This window comes from Arvicanthis niloticus, chromosome 7 (genome assembly GCF_011762505.2).
Source record: "Arvicanthis niloticus isolate mArvNil1 chromosome 7, mArvNil1.pat.X, whole genome shotgun sequence".
In the NCBI taxonomy this organism is placed as follows: Eukaryota; Metazoa; Chordata; class Mammalia; order Rodentia; family Muridae; genus Arvicanthis; species Arvicanthis niloticus.
Window position 1 is genome coordinate 6132158 of NC_047664.1, and position 22325 is coordinate 6154482.

Consider the following 22325-nt stretch of genomic DNA (forward strand, 5'->3'; position numbering starts at 1 on the left):
TTCAGTATGAAGCCAAAAAACAAAACAAAACCAAGCAACCAAGCAACCAACCAACCAAGCAATCAAAAAAACTTGTTCCCTAAAGTCTTTATTTAATTGGCAATATTATGGGTACACTTCCATGTAGAATAGACTGTTCACTTGACTTCTTGTTTAGTACTATTCTGTGAAATTATCCAACTGGGCTCCAGTAGGAATCAGGAGAGTGCCTGCTGAGTGCTGCCTGCAGAGCTCAGAGAAGAAGGGAAGTTCTGACTCAGTGAGCACAGCGTCACTGCCCACAAAGGGGAGGAGCAAGACGTTAATCAGAGGTGAGCTGGGGTGGTAGGTCCTGCCAAGGGCCGGTCCGAAAGAGAAACGTGTACGCTCCTGGAATTCAGAAACAATTGCTATAAAAATACACATCTCTGCCGATCTCGGAAAGGTGTGCATCCAGACAGAAAGCCGGTGCCGGGAATCACTATGCTGAGTTCCTTTAGCACACTCTAACGGTAAAGGAGGAGCACATGTCACTCAAGAGTGACTGACCAATCAGGGCCTCGGGAATTACCTGCCAGTCAGAAGATCAGGGGAGGGTTTACCGGGATTCCTGCTTCCTGTTCCCTGCAGTGGGGCGGGCTTAAGTGATTCTGGGCGCCAGGCTCTGACTGTTGCTGCTGGGTACTGTGAGAAAGCTCAGACCGGCTCTGAAGTTGCGGCATGGAGAGGATATGGTCACGTCCCACAATGGTAAGGAGCGGGAGCTGTTGAGGTGGGTCCTACCCAGGGCTGCGTGGGAACCAGAAGTTAGATGCGGCCACCTGTACATTCCCTCCGCCATGGTATTAGTCACTTCTGGACCCAGCGGTGCTACCTGCACAACTTCACTCTCTGTGAGGAATCTGCACAAAGCACCGGAAGCAGGGGCTTGTGTATAGAAACTCCCTTGGCGGGATACCAATGGCAGACGGGCTCACTTTCTCTAGTAGGGTCTACAAGCTCTTCTCTTCACATTTAACATTTTGGTTGCGATTCATTTCGAGTTAATTTCGTCAAGGTTGTAAAAGGCATCTCATGTATTGGGTGACTGAAAGCATACTCTTTCAGTATTTCTCCATTTTTTAAAAGAAACAAAAAAAAAGGCGAGTTGATTTTAGAACAGCTGAATCTGTAGCCTTTTAGAAAAATGTTTGAGACAAGCTATCTTGTCACCTGGCTCCCCGTCTCATGCTCTTCAGGGCAATGACCCTGATTTCCTTTTCATTAAACTTTCTAAATTCTTTAGTTAAAGTGCTGTACCACAAGAGACCTTTAAAATGATCAGTCATGAAATGAACTGACTTATGCAGTGAAAGGAAAGTACTTGCATGTGGAGCATGGCTTCTGCCTTCAGACCAGAACAGGAGGAACAGTTTACTGTGTACACTGTAGGGTGAAACCATATAGACAAGAGCTTGCTTACAGACTGAAGTTTAAGGAGTCCCCTCAGGGGTCACCATAAGGAAGCAGAACCTGATGGAGCAACGTGAGTGATTTCATAATTTCCCGACATTTATTGATTCATGCATGTAAATAAAAAGTGTCCAGATTGGTGGGTACACGACTTGGGGAGGTACTATTGAATCAAACTGTGTTTATCTAGTTAAGTCAGCTCAGAAATTTGAATCAGGGGTTATTGGCTATAGCTGTGTATATAATGTTAAGGATTTCAACAGCTAATATTCCATATAATGACAAGACTATACATTATCTTATTGATGCCATTTCCCCTAAAAGGGAATGGTCCGCTCTTCTTGAAAGTCACTATACCTACGCATTATTCCAATTTGATCTATCTTTTTAAGAAGTGAGTTGTAAATAACACCTTTAAAATTTCATATTCTTAGAACCTCACAGCTCTGATCAACTATTTGTTTCTATTCTCCAATGTCTCTGGAGATTTAAGAATTTTATTCATTTTTTCTCTCAGTGCTTTGATTATTTGTATCTCTTTACAGGAATTTCTTCTGTGCTCAGGCTTCCCTCTTACTATGTAATGTCTCTGAACACCTAATCCTGCCTCAGCTGCCCAGTGCTTGAAGAGAGTCTTACAAATTCTTTCCTAGTGAGTCCTGACTAGTCAATGAGAAAAGAAGAGAGGGGAGAGGCAGAGGTAAAGTTAGGGGAGATGGAGAGAGAGAGAAGTGAATGAATGTCCTCCTCCCTCCCTGACGTTCTTGGGGAAAATATAAATATGACGAGACTTTTTTTGTAATTGAGTTGACTGATCAACATTGAGGCTGATGTAGTCACAGCAAAGAAAAGGAGGAAGAGGCAGCAAGGAGAGAGCTTTCTTGCTTCCACTGTAGTTTGCATTATCAGTAGGGACAGATGTTATTAATGTTAAATCATCAATAAATACCCAATCTGGAAAACTTAGGAGTCCATAGAACAAGGCAGTTAAGTATCTAGTTAAGAAATGTATTAATTAAAGAAATTTCTGTATTTACACAATCTCAACCAACAGAGAAAGTCTTGACAAACTGGCGTGGCTGTGTTTAATAGGAATATTAGTATTCCAATTTTAAAGCGTACAAACAGAGAGAAAAGATGTATCACCTGGTTTGATTTAGTACATATGTCTAGTTCATGGAGAATTTTGTCCATAAAGCCTATTTTACCTTTTTAAAATAATTTTGGAAATGATAATTAAATCATTTAAGCTTCCTCTATCTTCCTTTTTTCTAAATCTCAAACACTGGGATAAATAACTGAAGTCCCAATGTAACAGATCAGAGCAGGCCTGGCTCTCATCTTCTCCAAGAATCCTTCAGTTCGTACTTGTTACAGTATATGACTGGCAAAATCATCTTGGAGCCCAGGGGTTGGGCTGCACATCTCCCAGCTGCTTTACCTTATGCAATCCACCCAAATTTGTTGCATGGTCTTTTTCATCTATCATTTACCCACATCATTTCTTGTTCTGGCTTTCTACTTCTCTCCATCCTCTCTTCACATGGTTCAGGTTCATGTCCACTCTGGTCTCTCTCAGATGTCCCTGCTCTAACTCCTCTCCCCTATATCTACAATAAACTTTCTACTCCACCATATTCAGGAGCAGCCATGCCCCTTCCTTTTTATTTATTTTTTCTTTTACCTCCCATTAACCAGTCCTTGATTTCACATTCCTGGCCTCTTCTTGCTTCAATTGTTGTTACTCCTTGAATTTGACTGAGGTTTGGCTGCTGGACATCCAAAGGTTTGAGGGAGAGATGATGCACTGGACATTGAGTATGTGATGAGATGTGGATGCAAAGGACCCTGTGCCCTGGATGATGAACAGTTGTCCCTAGAAAGTGGAAGATTCTAAGAAGATTAAGAATTTACAAGACTAGGTTTGTGTTTGCCCCTGGTGTGGAAGCGCAGATCAGGGAAGGCCTGTTCTTTCTGACTGGTGTGAGCTTTAGTCCTCCAGAAGGGAAGGTGAGATTGTCTTGTGTTCAGGCTATGAGGTCACACAAATGAAGGATCCTGGGCAGGTCTAGAAATTAGGAGCACCTGTGGAAGGTAGCTTGCAGGTTCTTTCTTGGATTGTCCTCTGATACAATTCTAGGAAGCTGTGAGGGAGGCCTTAAGCTGTGCCATTATGTGTGTATGGGGATGGGGTGTGAGGCAACAGGATGAACAGGATGGCTAAGGTATCAGAGACCAATCTGCTGGGACTGGGGTGGACTGTGAACCAGACTGTGACAGTGTTGGTACATGTGATAGCCTGGGTAGAGGCCCTTGGCCTTTGAGCCTCCCTCAATTTGGATTCTGTGGAGAGGAGAAAGTGCTACCAATCTGGGCACAGGAAGCTGTGTTCCGTAGAATACCACTGTCCATTGTGCACAACAGGCATTACATTTGTTGTGCAGTGGGAAGAGATATTTGAAAACTGTAGATCTGGTTTCTAATACTTCCTGATATTGCATCCCATGCTCAGTTTTACATGATAAAATTTACTAAGAATTTGGAAACTGTTAGAAAGAAGGTGATGAGTATCATCCCTCAGCTCCATTTGCTTAGAATCCTTTTCCATTTCCTGTACCACCAACCCCCATTGCATGTTTTATTGAAATTAAATTTCAGGGTGCAAAAGTAGTTTTGAGTTGCAGTAGTTTTTCAGGTGTTCATGTGTTGAAGGCTGCCCTGCCCCATGCTTTGGGGCCTCTATGTTTTGACCCACACTTTGGGTCCACTATGTGCTGTGGTCAAGAGAGAGAGTGGGGGATGGAAGGGGAAGAGATTCGAAGAATGGGACAAACCAGAGTGTGATTCCAAGTCTCGTTTCTCGTTTATTGTCTCCCTCTTATTATCTCTCTTATTGTCTCCTCCTATTGCAAGGAAATCCTGGTATTTATAAGCACAAGCAGGGGGACACAGCTGAAGATACTTTACCAGGTGCACCATGCAGTTGGGGTCACTAAACAGCAAAATAAGATATTCGGGATAAACAAGATGTTTATCAGAGTGTGCTCAGCTGTTGTAGGCTGTTGAAAAACAAGTCTCTTATCAGGGTATATGGCTTGATGGCAGCAAAGTTGATAGCTGCTTTCTGCTAAAAGTCGGCTCCCAACATTCATGGTACTTGACAGGAAGCAGACCTTAAAATGTTCTTCAACCTTGTTTTGTGTATGAGATTTTTAGCCTTCTTGTCTACATTACAGGTTGAAATAGAAAACAACAGGGAGAAAGCATAGAATGTTGCTGAAGCATTCACTTTCAAAGGGTTTTCATAATGTTCTTGTAGTTGGTATGTGGAGAAGAAAAAAGTAAATATGAAACATTTTACCACCAGAGTTCTTAGATCATTGAGAAGGAAATAGCTATTATTACTATACTGTAAAATCCAGAAAGTGATCTCATTTGGATAGAAACAGAACTTTCTTCCCATGAGTCAGATTGTATGAAAAAGTAAAAATGTTTCAGCATTTAAGAGCACTGACTGCTCTTCCAGAGGTCCCGAGTTCCATTTCCAGCAACCACATGGTGACTCACAACCATCTGTAATGGGATCTGATGCCTCTTCTGGTGTGTCTGAAGACATAATTGTACTCACATAGATAAAATAAATAAATAAATTTAAATAAATAGTAAAAATGAGGTTAAAAAGAGACTGAATTGTTTTTCTTTGAATTTAATACCAATAAATGATAGTTGAACAGAAATGTAATAGCTTTAGATAAGTGACTCATCTCCTTTCTTCTGAGTAAATAACCAGAGTTACACATTGATTGTTGTTGTGGAGAATGTGTTTAAACACTTAAGATATTTACACAGCAGTTTATTTATGTTTAATGCATTATATATACAGTATCAATAACCTATAACATGACATTTGGATTATTATTCAAATGGCTTTTCAAACATTACGTTTTTCGTCAGAAGTCCAAAGAATTGACGTTACAAACATTTCTGTATTAATGTTCATTTTGATTAGAGACCTGTCTGCTCCTGACAGCTTCCTGTATTGGTTTCTAAGAAGAAATTGAGCATCTTTGGAGTTACTCCAGTTGTGGTGAGACAGCCACTAGGCAAGAATTGCCTCTTTTCATCTACAGACAAATTACTGTCCAGAAAAGGACACACTTGCAGAATAGTCAACTCATTATATCTGCCTAGACAGAGTAATCAGCTCTTAATAATTCTGCATCACTAGTTTTGTCAGATGACCCTGGGCCAGAAGGCTGAGGATCAGATGCTCCAACGTTTTGTAGTATATGGAGTGTTCAGGTGTTCAGAGGTCTCTATAAATTGGCTAAGTTTTAGAAGCTATGCTTTGTGTTTCCCATAATTTTAGTTAACTCAGTCACTCTGGATTTATGACAGGGGTGAAAACTTATAGTCCCATAGCCAATCCTGGCTATTTACTTTGAGAGAAAATATTTGAGTGGATGGTTTTCAGCTGACATTCTTTCTAAAGCCAAGAAAAAAGCCAGGTCCAGAACTAAGTGTTTTAGTTAGGAGAGATGACAGAGGTTTTGGTTAGTCAACAAAATGATGGAGTGGGTATTAGGACTATCTTGTACCTCACTGGTACAAATTGGCATAATTATTTTCTAATTGTATTTTGAGAGAAAAGTTTTATTTTAATAGGAAGAGTGATATGTAGGAGGAGCTAAGGTGAGAGGGGTACAAAGAGGAAGAGAAGGAGTAAGGAGAAGAGGGAAGGAGAGGAGAAGCTAGGTGATGAGAGAGAGAGAAAGAGAGAAAAAGAGGGGGGATATGGAGGCAGTTGTTCACGTGTCTTCAACAGTTAAATATAGTTGATATATCCAGGCTGGGTATTAGGTTATGCTTCTGATTGAGCATTACTAAACTTATAAAGCCTTTGATTAACATTTTAAAAAAATTGTATAAATGCAAAAAGGAAAAGGGGGCATGGGATAGGGGTTTTCTGTGGGTGGGATGGGGAAAGGGGATGGCATCTGAAATGTACATAAAATTTCCAATAAAAATTGTTTTTTTTTTTTATGAGAAGCAAGATTTTTTAAAAAAATTAAACATGTAATTTTCTTTTTACTTCCTAATGCAATTTAGTGAAAGATAACACAAGAAAATGATTTGTGTTTGTTTTCTGTAATATATACATATATTTCACATTGCTGAGAGTAAAACTTCTGATTTTAGAGATCTAGACAGGGCCTAGGAATGGGCTTGTTATGAACTCCTGTGTAATGGTCATCCTCTTCAAAAACACAATGAGAACTGTATCTGTCAAACTCATGCTTTTCTTGTTTTCACTATTTTGCTTTTCATTGCTCATTATTCTTTTCCTTTTTCTTTGCATTTTCATTTAAGAAATATTGAATTAATTTCTCTGTGGAAACTAGATTCTTCTCTAATACAGTATATCAGAACCAGTTTCTCCTCCCTCCACTCGTTCCAGTTACCTCCACCAATATCTCCTAACTTCATCTCCCCAAGATCCCTTCTCCATCTGTTTTCTCTTTAGAAATAGCAGGTTTCCAAGAGAGGAGATTCAAACAGAATAAAACAAGACAGAAAAGGCATGTTGTAAGTCCTCATTTTGAGGCTGGACATGGGAAGCCACTAGGAATCAAAGAGCAACAAGATCAAACAAAGGAATCAGAGCCATACTTCTTCCAGACTTGGGGTTACCACAAATCACCAAGGTAATTGCAATAACACATAAGCAGAGATCTGACTGAGAACCATGCAAGCCCACTTTTAACATTTAAGTCTCTTCAGGGTTTCTGACAACCCAGGCAGTGTAAGGATTGGGTTCCCTCTGATGTCTAGCTTCTCAACTTAAACTAAATACTAATTGTCCACTCAAAAAGTTCATTATTACTTTGGCTCAGCACATTTTCCAGGCCGGAGAGAGTAGGAGGAGGATGTTATAGCTTGCATTGTGTCCAGGATTTTCTTTCTGTGGCCTGTGGAGTTCTATTTCTCCACATAGAGATCTGAACATAGAGGGAAGGCTCCAAGCCTGCACAAATTTCATTTTTACATTTAGTGAGTTGTGTGGAAGTTATTCTAAACCATGTGTCCCCGTGATAAGGTTGCAGAGGGCAAAATGTTTTTCATGGAATCAGTAGGGATTGTTTTGAGACCTTCTTGGCTACCACCTCAATGGAATGTAACCTGTTCCCAACACTGAATCCATGCTGCCTATTAAAAATGGCCAGTTCAGACTCTGTCCTCCATTAGGAGTGGTGACTAGGGTCACCCTCAGAGTTCTCTGATACTTCCCAGAGCACTTTGTTCCTTCACTAACCCTCAAATGCCCCCAAATTCCAGCTCTTTCTCCCTTTACATTACTCTCTTCTTACATCCCCCTCCAAATGATACCTACCACTTCTTTTCCCATTTACCTCAGTCTACCCAGAGAGTCTATTCTACTTCTGCTTTCCAGAAAGATGTCTGTGTCTCTTCTACATCTCTTCTCTTTATATAACCTCTCTGGGTAGGTAGAGTGATAGCTGGATTAAAACTTACCTAAGGGGTCATATCCACTTATCAGGGATTGGCTGACATTTCTCTCATTCTAGGTCTGGGTTACCTCATGTAGGGTGATTTTACTCTAGTTGCAATCATTAGCCTGTTGTCATGTATTATTTTATGTTGTCATATGTTTAGCTGCTGAGTGGTACTCTATTGTATAAACATACCACATTTTTAAAAAATCTATTCTATAGCTGTAGGTCATCTTTGTTCTTTTTACGTTCTGACTGAAGACCCCCAAACTTGGGAGACCCACCCTTACCCAAGTCTCGGGAAGTCTCGACCACCCACAAACTCCAAGACACTGTGCCTGGATGCAATCAGCAGAGGTTTATTAGGGAAGAAAGCTGGCAGCTGGTGGTCAAACTGCACACTCGTGCAGGAGTAGAGTTTGACAAAGCCAGTCAGTCTGAGGAGGGTTTTTAAAGGGAAAAACCACAAACCAGGGGAGTGGGAAGGGGGGTGAAGGGTTGTCAAGGATACATAACATAAAAATAGTGGAACATTTCAGAGGAAACCACCCCAAATGATTTAGAGCCATGTGAAAATCACTCTGCACACTCATTCTCAAAAATGTAGTTTTACCATGTCACTGTGCCCTACCCTGTCATTACCAACTATTTCAGGTTAACTATTTCTCACTTTCCATAGCCCCACCCTGAGGCTTGAGGAATATTAATACAGCAAGTGTCCTCTGATTCAGGGATAATGCCCTCCACCCGGAATGTGTCCTGGGGTAGTGAAAGTAAAGGCCTGAAATCTTGCATCCAGTTCTGAGTTCTGGAACTTGCACTCTTTCTGCTCAGGTCTAAGGGCAAAGAAAAGGCCTGCATATTTTTCACAAAATGGTCTTTATAATTTTTCACTCTACATTTCCCATTTTCTGATTAGGTTGGGTTTTTAATCATAAAAACTTAGACCTCAGTATCATCATAATCTTCATTTTCTTGACCTAAAGCTCGGTATTGATGGCACAACACAAAAAGTTTAAAAAAGCACTTATCCTTTCTTTAAGAAAAGTTACTAATCTATTTAAAATGCAAGGGCCTATGGTTAAAAGCAAGAGTAAAATCACAAGAGGTCCAGCAAGGGAGGATAATAGGGTTGTCAACCAAGGGCCTTATTGAACCAACTTTCGAACCAACTTTGCTGCGCCTCTCTATATTTCTGTCTCTGGTCTAACCTTTCTCTGAGTTTACTCATAGAGTCTCTTATCATTCCTGAATGGTCTACATAGAAGCAACATTCTACTCTTAGAGCAGCACACAAACCTCCATCTTTAAGAAACAGCAAGTCTAGTCCTCTATTTTGTAGAACAACTTCTGAGAGGGAAGTCAGTGACACTTCTAACTTTGTTACTGACTGTTCCAGGGCTCTCAAATCTACATCAATGGCAGCTCTCAACTGATGAAAATAATGAGGAGTCTGTATCAATGCAGAGGCACCTGTCTCTATACCTGCAGCCAGTCCTAGTCTTCATTGTTTTTACATTCTGGCTAGTACACATAAAGCTGGTATGAACATAGGTGACCATGTGTCCTTCTGGGTTGCTGGATGGAGTACCTTTTTCATATGTGCACAAGACTGATACAGTTGGGTGTGGAGGAAGACAGATTCCTAGTTTCCTGAGGAGCCATGATACTGATTTTTAGATTGGCTATATTAGTTTCCACTCCTACAAGCAGTAGAGGGTGGAACACTTGTTTTATATTCTAACTAATACGGAAAGGTCATTTGTGTTATTGATCATAACCACTCTGACATGTGTCATTTAGAATCACAAAGTATTTTCCCTTGCAGTTCCATAATGGCTAAGACAGTGAACATTTCTTTGAGTGTTTCTGAGTCATTTCAGATTGTCTGTATAGAGTTCGTGGTTTAAAACTGTATCCTATTTTTTTCTGGAATTTTTGATTTTAGAACACCTAGTTTTGTGGGGTCTGTATATATTTTGTATATTACAACTTTATCAGATGTGGATATGGTACAAGTACTTTTCTCATTCCTTAGAGTATCTATTTGCTTTCCAGAAACATCACTGTTTCATGAGATCCAATGTATGAATTGTTGATCTTAGTGCCTGCACTATTAGTGTCCTGTTCAGAAGCCTGTCTCCTGTGACAATGAATTCAGGGAAGTTCTACTTTTACTCTTCTCTCAGGTTTACTGTATCTGGTCTAATTTTAAGCCGTTCATCCAATTATTTATGAGTTTTGTGCATGGTGAAGAAGATAGGTCTATTTGCATTGTTTTCTGTTCAGAGCTAGAGTTTAACAAGCACCACTTTGCTAAGTGCTGCCCCTGGGACAGGGTCCTGGTGTCAGCCTCAAGGAATGTTGATGGCTGCTCTGGCCATAAATAAGCCTTGTTTGTATAATAATGTGCATCTTTTCTGGCCCACTAGCAGTGTAGGACTCTTTCCTTCAGAGGAATGTCCTCCCTGTGAATGTCAATGACTCCATGATGGTGAGAAACAGCAGGAGGGTGTGGCTATGGCTCTGCAGAGTGTTAAAAACTGTGATTTCAGGACAGCCTTTAAGGCTATGGGGAAAAGCTCAAAATACATGAATTTAAAAATATATAATTTTTCAACTATGCAAAAAATACAGTTGCAATATAAATTATATGAGGGTCTCCTTAATGAATCTAAAAACAACAAAAGCAGATACACTCTGAGCTAGTGAGTGAGAAAGATAAAAAGGCAGGCACATTCCTGAGTTCAAGGTCAGTTTGGGACACAGCAAGTCCAGGCCCAGGAGTGGTAAAATGTTAATTTCATGGTAGGGTCCCATTCTACTAGCTTCTCCTGTGGTTAACAAAGAAGGTCAGATCTCTGAATTCTTTTGCAATGTTAATAAAAAAATCTATGTTTGCCATCTCTTAAGAATGGAGGGACTTGGGTTATAGGATGGTGATTCCTGAGATACTTCAAAGAAATCCTTGAGTAAATTGACATTGGATTGATATATAACATAAAGGTTGGACCTGTGTTCTTCTAGAGATGAGGTATCTAGAAAATTTCATTGGGAAGATAAAAACAGAAGTATTTGCAGAATACACACACACACACACACACACACACACACACACAGACAGACACACATACAGAGAACATGGTCAGAAATCTCTTAGAATAACAGGAATACAGGACATGGACAGAGAGATCTCTTAGTATAGCCAGAAAGGAGAATATACACAGAGAGATCTCACAGGAGAAAGCAGATCATAGAGATTAGAGGACTGAAGAAACCGTATCAAGCAGAACACAGGCCATCAGCTTGAATCCACACTTTGACTTCTAATCATTCTTTTTGCTGTTCCCAGGGACCCCATGTCTCAGAGCCCCTCTCAGAGCCAAGGCTGTTCCTTAGCACAGCTTGTTTAATGTCCTGTTGTTCTCAGTGTGTCTAGGTGGAGTCCTTAGCAAACACCAGGTGTCCATATGTGGTTGGAATTATCTCCGGGGCTTCAACTCTATTCCATTGGCAAACTTGGTTTTTTGTATGCTAATACCATGCAGTTAATATTGTTTTTCTTCCAGATTGCTTTAGGTCTCCTGGGATTTTGTCCTGGGAGCTGGAAATTGTCATTTCAAGGTCTGTAAACTCTTTTATGGGCATTTTGTCAGGAATTGTTGGATTTGTAGATTATTTTTGTGAAGATGGGTATTTTTACTGCATTAATCCTACCAATTCATGACTGTGAGAGATTTTCCCATCTTATATCTACTTCAATTTTTTCAAATAATTGAAATCACAGTAATCTTTCATTTGCTTTTCTAAAGTGACTTGCTTTTTTAATGTTCCTCTAACATATTTTATTTGTTATTTATTACATTGTTTCTCTAATTGTTTTCCTCAGTCTCTTTTGTCCTTTTGATATAGGAGGCATATAGGAGGGCTATTGATTTATTTTTCAGTCTTCAGTTAATCTTGTATCCAGCCACTTTTCTGAAAGTGTTTATAAGCTGTAGTAGAATTTTTTGGATCACTAAGGTCATTTCATCTCCCAATTGGGATAATCTGAATTTTAGTCTCCAAATTACAGATATAGAGACTGGTCAGCCTTGTCTTGTTCCTTATTTTAAGGAATTTCTCTTGAGTTTATCTTCATTTAATTTTTTGTTGGCTGTATGCTGACAGTAGATGTTCCTTAGTATGTTTTTTTATTTTCTATATCCCTTGTATAGCTAAAGCTTTTCTCAAATTCACAGTGGTCTTTTATCCTTTGTGTTCTGAATGCTAGTGACAACCCCCAAAACCTGAGGGTTTTAAATCATTAAAAAATGATTTAAAACATTAATTGCTTTAAATCTCTTGGCTGCTTGGTTGCACTCATATCTTAAGAGTCTATCTGTGTATTTAGCCTGGTAAGTCTTTTGTTTTCTGGGGAGTATAGTTCTCCCTTCTTGTGCGCACCATTGCCTCTTTTCCTCTCGATAGTATCTGGCAGGATGGCTAGCAATGTGAGTTCTTTCCCTTACTCTGTGTTTTAAGTGAGGCCATCTCTTAGGCCCAAAACCGGGAAGGGCTCATGTATCAAGCCACTTGATCTGTCCAGTTATTGCCTCAGGCCACTGAGTCTCCTCCTTTTTGGTGTCCTGGGCAATGAATATTTACAGCTGCTGGCTTCATCAGGGTTTCTCTCTTGGTATATAGCCCTGCAGACATGGGCTGTGGCAAAAGCATACCTGCTGTCCATGCAGATGTTGATTTTTTTTTTTTTTTGGCCCCAAGTTCCAAGGTTGCTCTCTGCACTGACAATCCCAGGGGTAGGGAGTCAGCCCAGATGACATTTGTGTCCACCACCATAGTGCTGACTTGTCTCTGACCAGCATGGAGAAAACTGCTCCCTTCTGTAAAGCAGGTTACCTTGGCTCCCGGCTGGAGTCAGTAGGAGAAGCCTTTCCTCTACCCATGAGTTCTTGTCAGCTAGTTGCAGCCCGTCAGGTAGGAAGTGTATCTGGGCTCCCATCTGGGGGAGTAAGTCTCGACCCAACAGAGGGTAGAGACAGTCTAGGATGACCATAAATGAATGGGATACCCAGCCCATCTGTTAGTCCACCATTTTCGGGTAGTCCATGAATACATTTTGGCCCATTGGCCTGGAGGAGGACCCTGTCTATCTTAATCGCTGTCTTCACACAGAGCTAATATCTTCGCCATTTGAGGTGTTTTTCAAGGCCTGGGATTTCCTGACCCTGGCTTCTATTTGTTGGGGCCCTCTTGGACCCTGAAGCTGGCTCCTTCACTTGCAATGTGCACACTGGTCTTTTTCAAGGGGTTTCTTATCTCACTTTGATTGGAGTCCCTCTTCTCCGGTTTCTGTAAATTCTTTTCCTGTCATCTTTCTTTTTCTTCACCTTTCTCTAGTCTCAGCAACTTACACTAAACCTTTTAATGACTTATCTTGTAGTCTCTGTAGCCTCTGAAGCCTTGCCTATACTGACAGAATGTCTAGAAAGGCTGTGGGCAACTCATCTGATCCCTGCTTAACCTCATGTGCCTTGGTGAAAATTCGTGGGGTCTCATATAGCTCTCTTCTCAAGATCTATCAATGGGATCTGGTGTGGGCCTTTGGGTGTCCCTTACCTTCTGCAACCCGCTGTTGACCATGGCCTGATCAATTGATGGTGTCCCCATGTCTGGGGGAACATTCTTTTTCTGGTGTCTTCTCTTTTTCTTCACTCCTGAAGAGCAGAACTTACAAGGGTCTTGTGGAAGAAAGGCTTTTATGGGGGGAGGGGTATTCCTCCACTAGATTTATCTAGGTGACTATATTGGACACTAGATCTAGGTGTCTGAGGGATCCTGACCTATCTATTGCTCTGATAACTAACTTACTTTTTATTATAAATTTGTATCTGTACCAAAATGGAGGCCTATTCTTTTGGCTCTCTGACTCAGGACAGCCTGTAACTTTTTGTAGTAGGCAACCTGCCTGACCTGTCTGACCTGTCTGCAGGCAGCTTTGTTAGTTCACTGTTAAGCTGGAGTCATGTCACGTGACTTGTCTCAGCATTACTTATTCACTTTTTCTCTTTTCAAAATCTCAGCGCTATTCATACACTATTTTTAAATAAAATATATATGTATATAATTATAACTCAGGTGAATAATCTTGCGGGGGCTGTTTGTCCAACTGCCCTGGCTCTACTGCCAGGATTTTAACCACCTGGGCCCTATCTATCTTCATAGGTGGCAGGTGGAAAGCCACTGATTTATTACAGCAGTGACCCGGAGGTCCCCAGTTCAGTCACACATACCAAATTAGGTGTTGGCCAACTTGCATGGCTGGGTGGTTCAAGGGGGCTGTGCTGGGGAACCACGAGCTGTCTCCCGTCAAGTGCAGGCTGGACGAGGGCGCCCTCCATGTGGTGTTATCTAGAGAGCACCCTACATCTGGTAGGTGGGCTGTCCAAATCCGAACCGTGGTTGGTGCCCCTTATTAAAAGACCTGCCCGCCTCTCTGCTCTGCAGCAGCACTCTTGTACCAGCGGGTTCATCTCTTTCTCTGCTGGTGATCATGTTATTTCTTTTTAACTCAGGATGTTTAACACAGATTAACGGCTAACACACAGACAATTTGCCAGGAAAACACACACACACAAAGAAAAACAACACAGATAGATCACCCCTCTCATGGGCAGCACATAAACCAGGTGATACAGACAGTTCTTGCCCCTGCCATGGGTGCAGAGACCAAGTTACACAATAAGGGCATAGAAAGACAGTCAGAAATCCGCCTGCCTCTGCCTCTCAAGTAAGACTCCAATAACTAGACAATGCGGTCAGTCTTCACAGATTCAGATTTAACAAATTCAGATGACTTGGCCAGCCTATGGTGGACCAAGTCTAACAGGCTTCTAACACACCAGCAATGAACAACCCAAAAATAGACACACTGCCATGAGAGCACAATAAGGGAGAGCACAACAACTGCTGCCCTAGGCTGCGGTGGCCATTTCTGACCTTTCCTCTCCGCCCCATTGTTAACACAAAAAGAGACTAACAAAAGCCCATCTTAATCACCAGTGCCAGCCGAGAGGGATTCCACATCCTCTCTGGCACCTTGATGAACCCACTACCAGCCGAGAGGGATTCCACATCCTTCTGGCACCTAGATGAACCCCCAGACGTCTCTGGGGGTGCAGCAGCTAGTGACCTCACAGCACTCGTCTGCCAGTCACTCGTTTATCTCTTCTCGAAACAGAAAGGGCTTACTGCCACTCACGAGACAGAAACAGCTGCCAGTCCAAACCGAAAGTGCACTTTTCAGAAACCAAATAGTTCAGACAGATGGGTACAACCAACTTAGAAAACCAAATAGCTCAGACAAAGCAGCACACAAGAAAACAGACGATTCAGAGAACCCAGCACACGAGAAACCAGAAACCAGGCAATTTAGACCAAAAGGTCACATAACAACCAGACAGAAAACCATGGCGTGCCCTCACCTCCCAGTGGGATTCTTCAATTTGGGTGGTCGCAAAATTCCAGACAAGTCCCCAAATCCCCAAATTTGGGAGACCCTTCCTCAAGTCTCGGGAAGTCATGCCCACCCAAAAATCACAAGAAACCCTGCCTGGATGCAATCAGCAGAGGATTATTGGGGAGAGAGTTGGCTAGCCAAAGTCAAGTCAACTCCTGCTCCAGTAAACCGAATCGACCTTGGCTAGCCAACTCTCTCCCCAATAAACTTCTGCTGATTACATCCAGGTATGGTTTCTTGTGATTTTTGGGTGGCCGTGATTTCCCCAGACTTGAGGAAGGGTCTCCTGAGTTTGGTGGTCTTCACTAGGACTGAAGAAATACACTAACATCCCCAGCTTGACTACAAGTTCTATGATGCTAGTTTCTCTCCCCTCTCTCTCTTTATCCCCTTTCCCCCTCTTTCTCTTCCTTTCTTTCTCTGTTTCTGTGCCTCCCCCTCTTTCTGCCTCCCTGCCTCTCTCCTACCAAAAGAATTTTAATCTTTATTTTATTTGTAGGAATGGTTTGTCTGCATGCATGGTTTTGTGCCCTTTTCATGCCTGTGGGGCAGAAAGGCAAGGGGATTGTGTTAAAATCCCTGAAACTTGAGTTATATGGAGTAATAAGCTGGTTTGTTTACTGGGACTGAAATAAGGATGCTCTTTTTAAAACTTCTCTCTTCTTAGCTTTTGAGGTATGTTTCACCCCAAATTTTTTATTCTTGATGTTTTCTATCCAAGGCATTCTAGGTCACTTGGGAATCTAATTTTGTTAATACCCTTTAGGTATCAGGGAAGCAAGGAGATAATGAAAACCTCATGTAGATTGACTCTGTCTTTCTGGCACAGACATGGGGGTGTCTATTGCCAGCCAATTTATTGCCTGTATATTTAAAATGCAGTACAATTTTGGGAAAGATTTCCAGGAAAGAAACAGTCCAATCAGTCCATTTTTAGGTGTAGAGATTAAGTTTTGACTACATAGACATCATTTTATAAAGTACATGTCACCACAAAAATGGTTTCGATTTTTAAAAGACTTAGAATTCAGTGTGGTCCCTGACCAATGGCATAGAAGTCATAGAGTACATTGGACAGTTCCCCTAAGGATGGTTAACATGCTTAGGAAGAAAGAGCCTGGGATAGTTATTCTGGAGAAGGTGGATAAGGACTGCCTGTATAGCTAAAGGTAGGTAAGGTTTGCTGCAAGTAGCAAAGAGTTTAAGAGGTCCTTAAGAAAATACACTCTGAGCCTTTTGAATTGAATGAAGGTATTTTATTTCCTTCACTGAGAAGTGTCTTATGTATGCTTACTATTCCTGGATTCCCTAGTACACTGTGGGTGTAAAGAACTTTGCCCCCACAACGACTCTTTAAAAGTACAATCTCTTGCTCATTAAAGAGTGGAACTCTTCAGCACCTAGAAGAATTAGCCTGAGGGAAAGGTGACCTCCCTATTTGACTATTCAGTGAAACATGGCCAGTCCTGAAGTCATTATACATGCACACAACAGAATGTACTTAGAAAATTTTATCCATATATTTGTGCATACTTAATCACATAATCACACATTCTTAACAAGGAAAATCACCTGGGGAAAATTTTGAAAGCAATATAGAGAAAACTCAGGGGAAAACTGACCTAATTTATTTGAATTAATTGTCAATTTTTTATAAATAGTGGCTATAAAGTTGAGTTTTAAGTTTTAGTGTCATTAGAGCCTATTTATTTGGAATTCTCATATTTGCTGAAGATCAGGTGAGACTTTCAGCCACACAGACTTAGACACTACTGTCTTCTTCAACTTTCTGTTGTTAGGCAGCAGTTCTTACACTAGTTAGACCACTGCCTCGGAGCCATTCTAATACATCCAATTTCTCCATAATTCATTTCTTTTGTCAGTTCTGTTGATCTAGACAGGAACAGTAATGGGGATTTCTTTGTTGTTTTGTTTGTGTGTTTCTTTGTTTTTAAAAGATTTTATTTATGAGTACACTGTTGCTGTCTTCAGAGAAACCGGAAGAGGGCATAGGATCACATTACAGATGGTTGTGAACCACCATGTGGTTTCTGGGAATTGAACTCAGGGCCTCTGGAAGAGCAATCAGTGCTCTTAACTGCTGAGCCCTCTCTCCAGCCCTGTTTGTTTGTTTGTTTTTAAATTTCCAATTAGAAAGCTGTGCTGACTAAAAACTGCTCCACAGTTTTTGTCATCAGCCTTCTGTTTTTCTTCCAAGATTGTCTCATAGATTCCTGGTAAGAGGGAGCTACAATTTACCCTTATCCACCACGAAGTGCCAAAAGTGCAGTGTCTGCTGCAGTGGCAGTACTGTGGGAACCATTCCACATGCAGGACAGACATTTCACTCCACTGCAAGTTGAGTTGTGCTGTGTAGTTTCCACCTCAATTCCAGGATGGATAAGGGGAAATGCCTACTGAGTACTGTGAGGGGAGCACAGGCAAGCTGGGAAGTTGTGACCTGGTGAGCACAGGGTCTCTTCCTATAAAGGGGAAGTCCTGGCCACTAATCAAACTTGAGCTTCAGTGGAGGGACCACCCAAGGGCTGCTTGGGCTGACAGACTTCTAGGCTACTGGGAGACAGGCACATGTGCTACTGAAACACAAATCTCTGCAGATCTTATCCTTCCCATGTTCAGTGCCCTCCATCAGGAGGAGTGAGCTGGAATGGTAGGCTCAACAGAGGGATGGGTGGGAACTAGCAACTAGATGCATTCAACTGTCAGGTTACTAGTGGTGTTAGCTATTCCCAAGACACAGTGTTGTCTTCTGAATAATTTAATTGTGGGTCTGAATCTGCAGAAAACATTTGGTGCCAAGCTTATGTACAGAAACATCATTGAAAGGGTGCAAATTGACAAGGCCTAGTGTTTTTTGACATCTTCTACAAGTTCTCCATATAGAATTTAACATTTATGTGTAAGATCCATTTGAATTTATTTTAGGGAGGGGAGTTAGACAGCATCGCATCTCATGTGTATCTTAGCACTACCACATTTAGCTATGATATCCAAAACTAAAAGTGATGCTATAACATTTTTATCAGTTCTCAGGCGATAGTAAGTCAAACCAGGTAGAATTTAGATATTGAAAACTGCCTGTATAATTTTCACAAACAAGTAGTTTTGGAACAAGTCCTATTAGCAATTAGAATTCTAGGATACACAAGTTCATTCTTCAGGATTGTTCAGAAATGATGGCTGCAAACCATAAATATGAGACAATGTTGATTTACAACCAGCAACTCAGGCCATTTCCCATATCAAAGAGCATGCTCTAAAAAGCTGGTAATGGGGAATTGTGAGATCATAATGGACATTAAAGCCTATAGTGCCATCAAAGTTTAGGTTTTTTTTTCTTGATAACTCCATAGCTTGTTAAAGGCGTCCTCACCACAGCTCTTATACAGTCTACATTATACCATTTCTCTCCTTTGCTGCCTGAGACCATTTTTGTAGGACCAAGTCATTGGTGAAAGTGGTATGGAGCACTGTTGTACTCAAGAAAAACGCTGAGAAAACCATTGCTTTTAAAAATCTCCCATCATTCTAAGTAGCTGGATTTAAATTCTCCTGTCCCTCCTTAATTTGTTCAAAATTATAACCTGGGGTGTAAACCTAAAATAGATGTGAGGATGACGGCATATGTTGAATGAAGAACCTGTTCTTATTGGTGCCTCTGGAGCATTATCCAGTGCTACATTCACCCTAGTTTTGAAGAATTGTTTCTGTTAGTTAATTATTTGATTGTGTGTGGAGTGATTTCTCATAGGCAAGACATATGGATTCTAGAACACCTGGAACTTCAGCATTTTAGCAAAATATTTCTGAGATAAACTATGCTGAATCAGGGGGCTGGCCTCTTCCTGCCCAGGCTAGTGAACATGCTTTCCTTGTTTGGAATTAAATGAACAGGTATCTGTCATTTCATAACCCAAACTAAAGTGAGATAACATAAGAGAATACCCTTCCTTTCTTTCCCACATCATATGTATTTCTTATTGCTGAGAGCAAAACTTCTGTTTTTGCCTATCCAGACTGTGTCTTTCTTAGTTTGTATTTTATTCCTGTGATGAGACATCTTAAAAAGGAAGCTTTCATAAAGGCAAGCATTGAATTGGATCTGGCTTACAGTTTCAGAGGTGTAGTTAATTTTCATCATTGCATGAAACATGGAAGTGTATGTATGGCACACATGATGCTGGAGGAGCCAAGAGTTCCCCATCTTCATCTGAAGGGAGCCAAGAGGAGACTCTTGCACATTGCATGGAGCTTGAGCACTAGAGACAGTTACACACTTCCTCCAACAAGGCCACACTTTATCCCAAAAGGCTACACCACCTAAATGTGGCACTCCCCATGGGATAAGCATTCAAATACTTATAAAGTGTATTGGTCCAAGCCTATTCAGTCCATACCAGGATTCAAGAATGGGCTTCTCATAGACTCCCTTGTGATGCTCACCCTATACAAACATCGGATGAGAATTGTTTTTTTTTTTCATTTTATTTTATTTACATTTAAGATGCCATCCCCTTTCCCCATTTCCCCTCCCTAGAAAACCCCTGTCCCATTTCCCCCTTTCCTTTTTGCTTTTATACAATTTTTTTTAAATGTTAATCAAAGGATTTATAAGTTTGGTAATGCTCAATCAGAAGGGTAATCCAATACCCAACCTAGATATAAAGACTATCTTTGACTGGTGGAGACCTGTGAACATCTGCCTCCATGCCCCCTCTCTCTTTCTCTCTCTCATCACCTAGCTTCTCCTCTCCTTCATCTTCTCTCCTTACTCCATCTCTTCCTCTCAGTACTCCTTCCCACTTAGCTCCTCCTACATATCACTCTTCCTGTTAAAGTAAAACTTTTCTCTCAAAATACAGTTAGAGCATACTTATTCCTAATTGTACCAGTGAGGTATAAGATAGTTCTAATACCTAGTCCATCATTTTGTTGACTAACCAGAACCTCTGTCATCTCTTCTAACTAAAACACTTACTTTTGATCCTGGCTTTATTTATTTATTTATTTATTTATTTATTTATTTATTTATTTTGGCTTTATAATGAATGTCAGCTGAAAACTAAGATCTTTTCTCTCAAAGTAAATAGCCAGGATTGGCTATGAGATTATGGGTCTTCAACCCCGTCAGAAATCCAGAATGACTAAGTTAACTGAAGTTATGGGAAGCACTAAACATAGCTTCTAAAACTTAGCCAATTTATAGAGACCTCTGAACACCTGAGAAGCCCCTATACTACCGAATGTTCGAGCATCAAATCTTCAGCCTTCTGGCCCAGAGTCATCTGACAGACCTTAGTGATGCAGGATTATTAAGGGCTGATTACTCTGTCTGGGCAGATATAATCAGTCGACTATTCTGCATGTGTGTCCTCTTCAGGACAGTAGTTAGTCTGTAGATGGAAAGAGGCAATTCTTGCCTAGTGGCTGTCACCACACAATTGGCATAACTCCAAGGATGCTCAGTTTCTTCTTAGAATCCACAACAGGAAGCTGTCAGGAGCAGACAGGTCTCTAATCAGAATGGACATTTATATAAATTTTTGTAGCATCAATTCTATGGACTTCTGATGTTTTGAAAACCAACTATCCATGTAAGGTCACCTGGACTGTTGTCTGTTCACTCCTCTTGGCTATTTCTAAATAAAATATGGTTAACCTCCTAACAATTAACTCAAAGCCATAAATTTGCTATAGTCCCTTAACTCATAGGTTAACCATCCCAAATCAGTTAAAAAAGTTAAGGAAGGACTGGGTCTAGGCCTTGTATTCCTAAATGTGTTATACAAGCACATTGCCCATGAGAGTATCAATATTCATCTCACTTTTATATTAATAAGGAGCTCGTACCAATGAAAACCTTAAATTTGAAATCAAAGTGAATTTTGTACCATTTAAGAAATTATAACTTCATCTTGATAATAATTATACAGATTTCTACCAATAGGTTATGGCTGTGCAATAAGTCCTAGCTAATCCTCCCTGTTCCAACAAAACCACTACTTTTCCCTAGAAAGACAGACCATTATTAACCACATTAGTCCCCAAGCCCAGGGAATAGGGGCGCTGACTCTTCTGTAACTTCTTCAGGCTGATTACGGGCGTTGAGATATTAGAAGAGGGGTGGGGGGAAGAGTAAGTTGATAATCCTCTGATGCTGTGTCTTCACTGAATCCAGATGGAATTCCAGGACATTGGAGGTTTGGGCAGGTCTGCTCTGTATACTTGATGAGTAGATACACCAAGGCTGTGTATTCTGCAATATACAATTCTCAGAACAAATTTTAGTATCAGGGAAAAAAAATAAAAAATTCCCCCCCCCCAGGGGGCTGACATTTTTTTTTAAAGATGTTGGTTCTAACAACTTTTCTCCCCCCCCCCTTTTTAAAATTGGTTGTAATATTTACATTTCAGGTTTTATCCCCTAACCCCATTTCCTCCCACCACCCAGAAACCCCCCATCCCATCCCCCTCCTCATGTTTCTATGAGGCAGTGACCGCACCTACCCCCCCAACTATCCCCTCCCCACCCTCACATTCCCCCTCACTCTGTGTTTATTTTTTAATGGGACCAATTATTCCACCTATGCCCGACAAGGCCATCCTCCCCTACATATACCTCTGGAGTCTTGGGTCCCTCCCTATGTGTTCCCTGGCTGGTGGTTTAGACCCTGAGGGGCTCTGATTTTTGGTATTGTTGCTTTCCTCCTGGGGTCTCGAACCCTTTCCGCTCCTTCAGTCCTCTCTCTAAGTTCTCTATTGGGAAACCCCTGATCATATCAGTGGTTAACTGTGAGCATTGTCCTCTGAGTGTGTTAGTATTTGGCAGACCTCTAAGGAGA

General features: G+C 41.0%; 1 protein-coding gene across 1 annotated transcript in view; it reads left to right on the plus strand.

The window, feature by feature from the left end:
- Positions 1–574: 574 nt before the first annotated feature.
- The window catches only part of LOC117712543 (uncharacterized), a 55996-nt gene continuing 34245 nt past the window's right edge, over positions 575–22325 (plus strand). The window contains exon 1 of the mRNA XM_076937863.1: positions 575–729. Within this exon, the coding sequence (XP_076793978.1) occupies positions 700–729 (30 nt within the window). The 5' untranslated portion in view covers positions 575–699. The remainder of the gene's footprint in view (positions 730–22325) is intronic.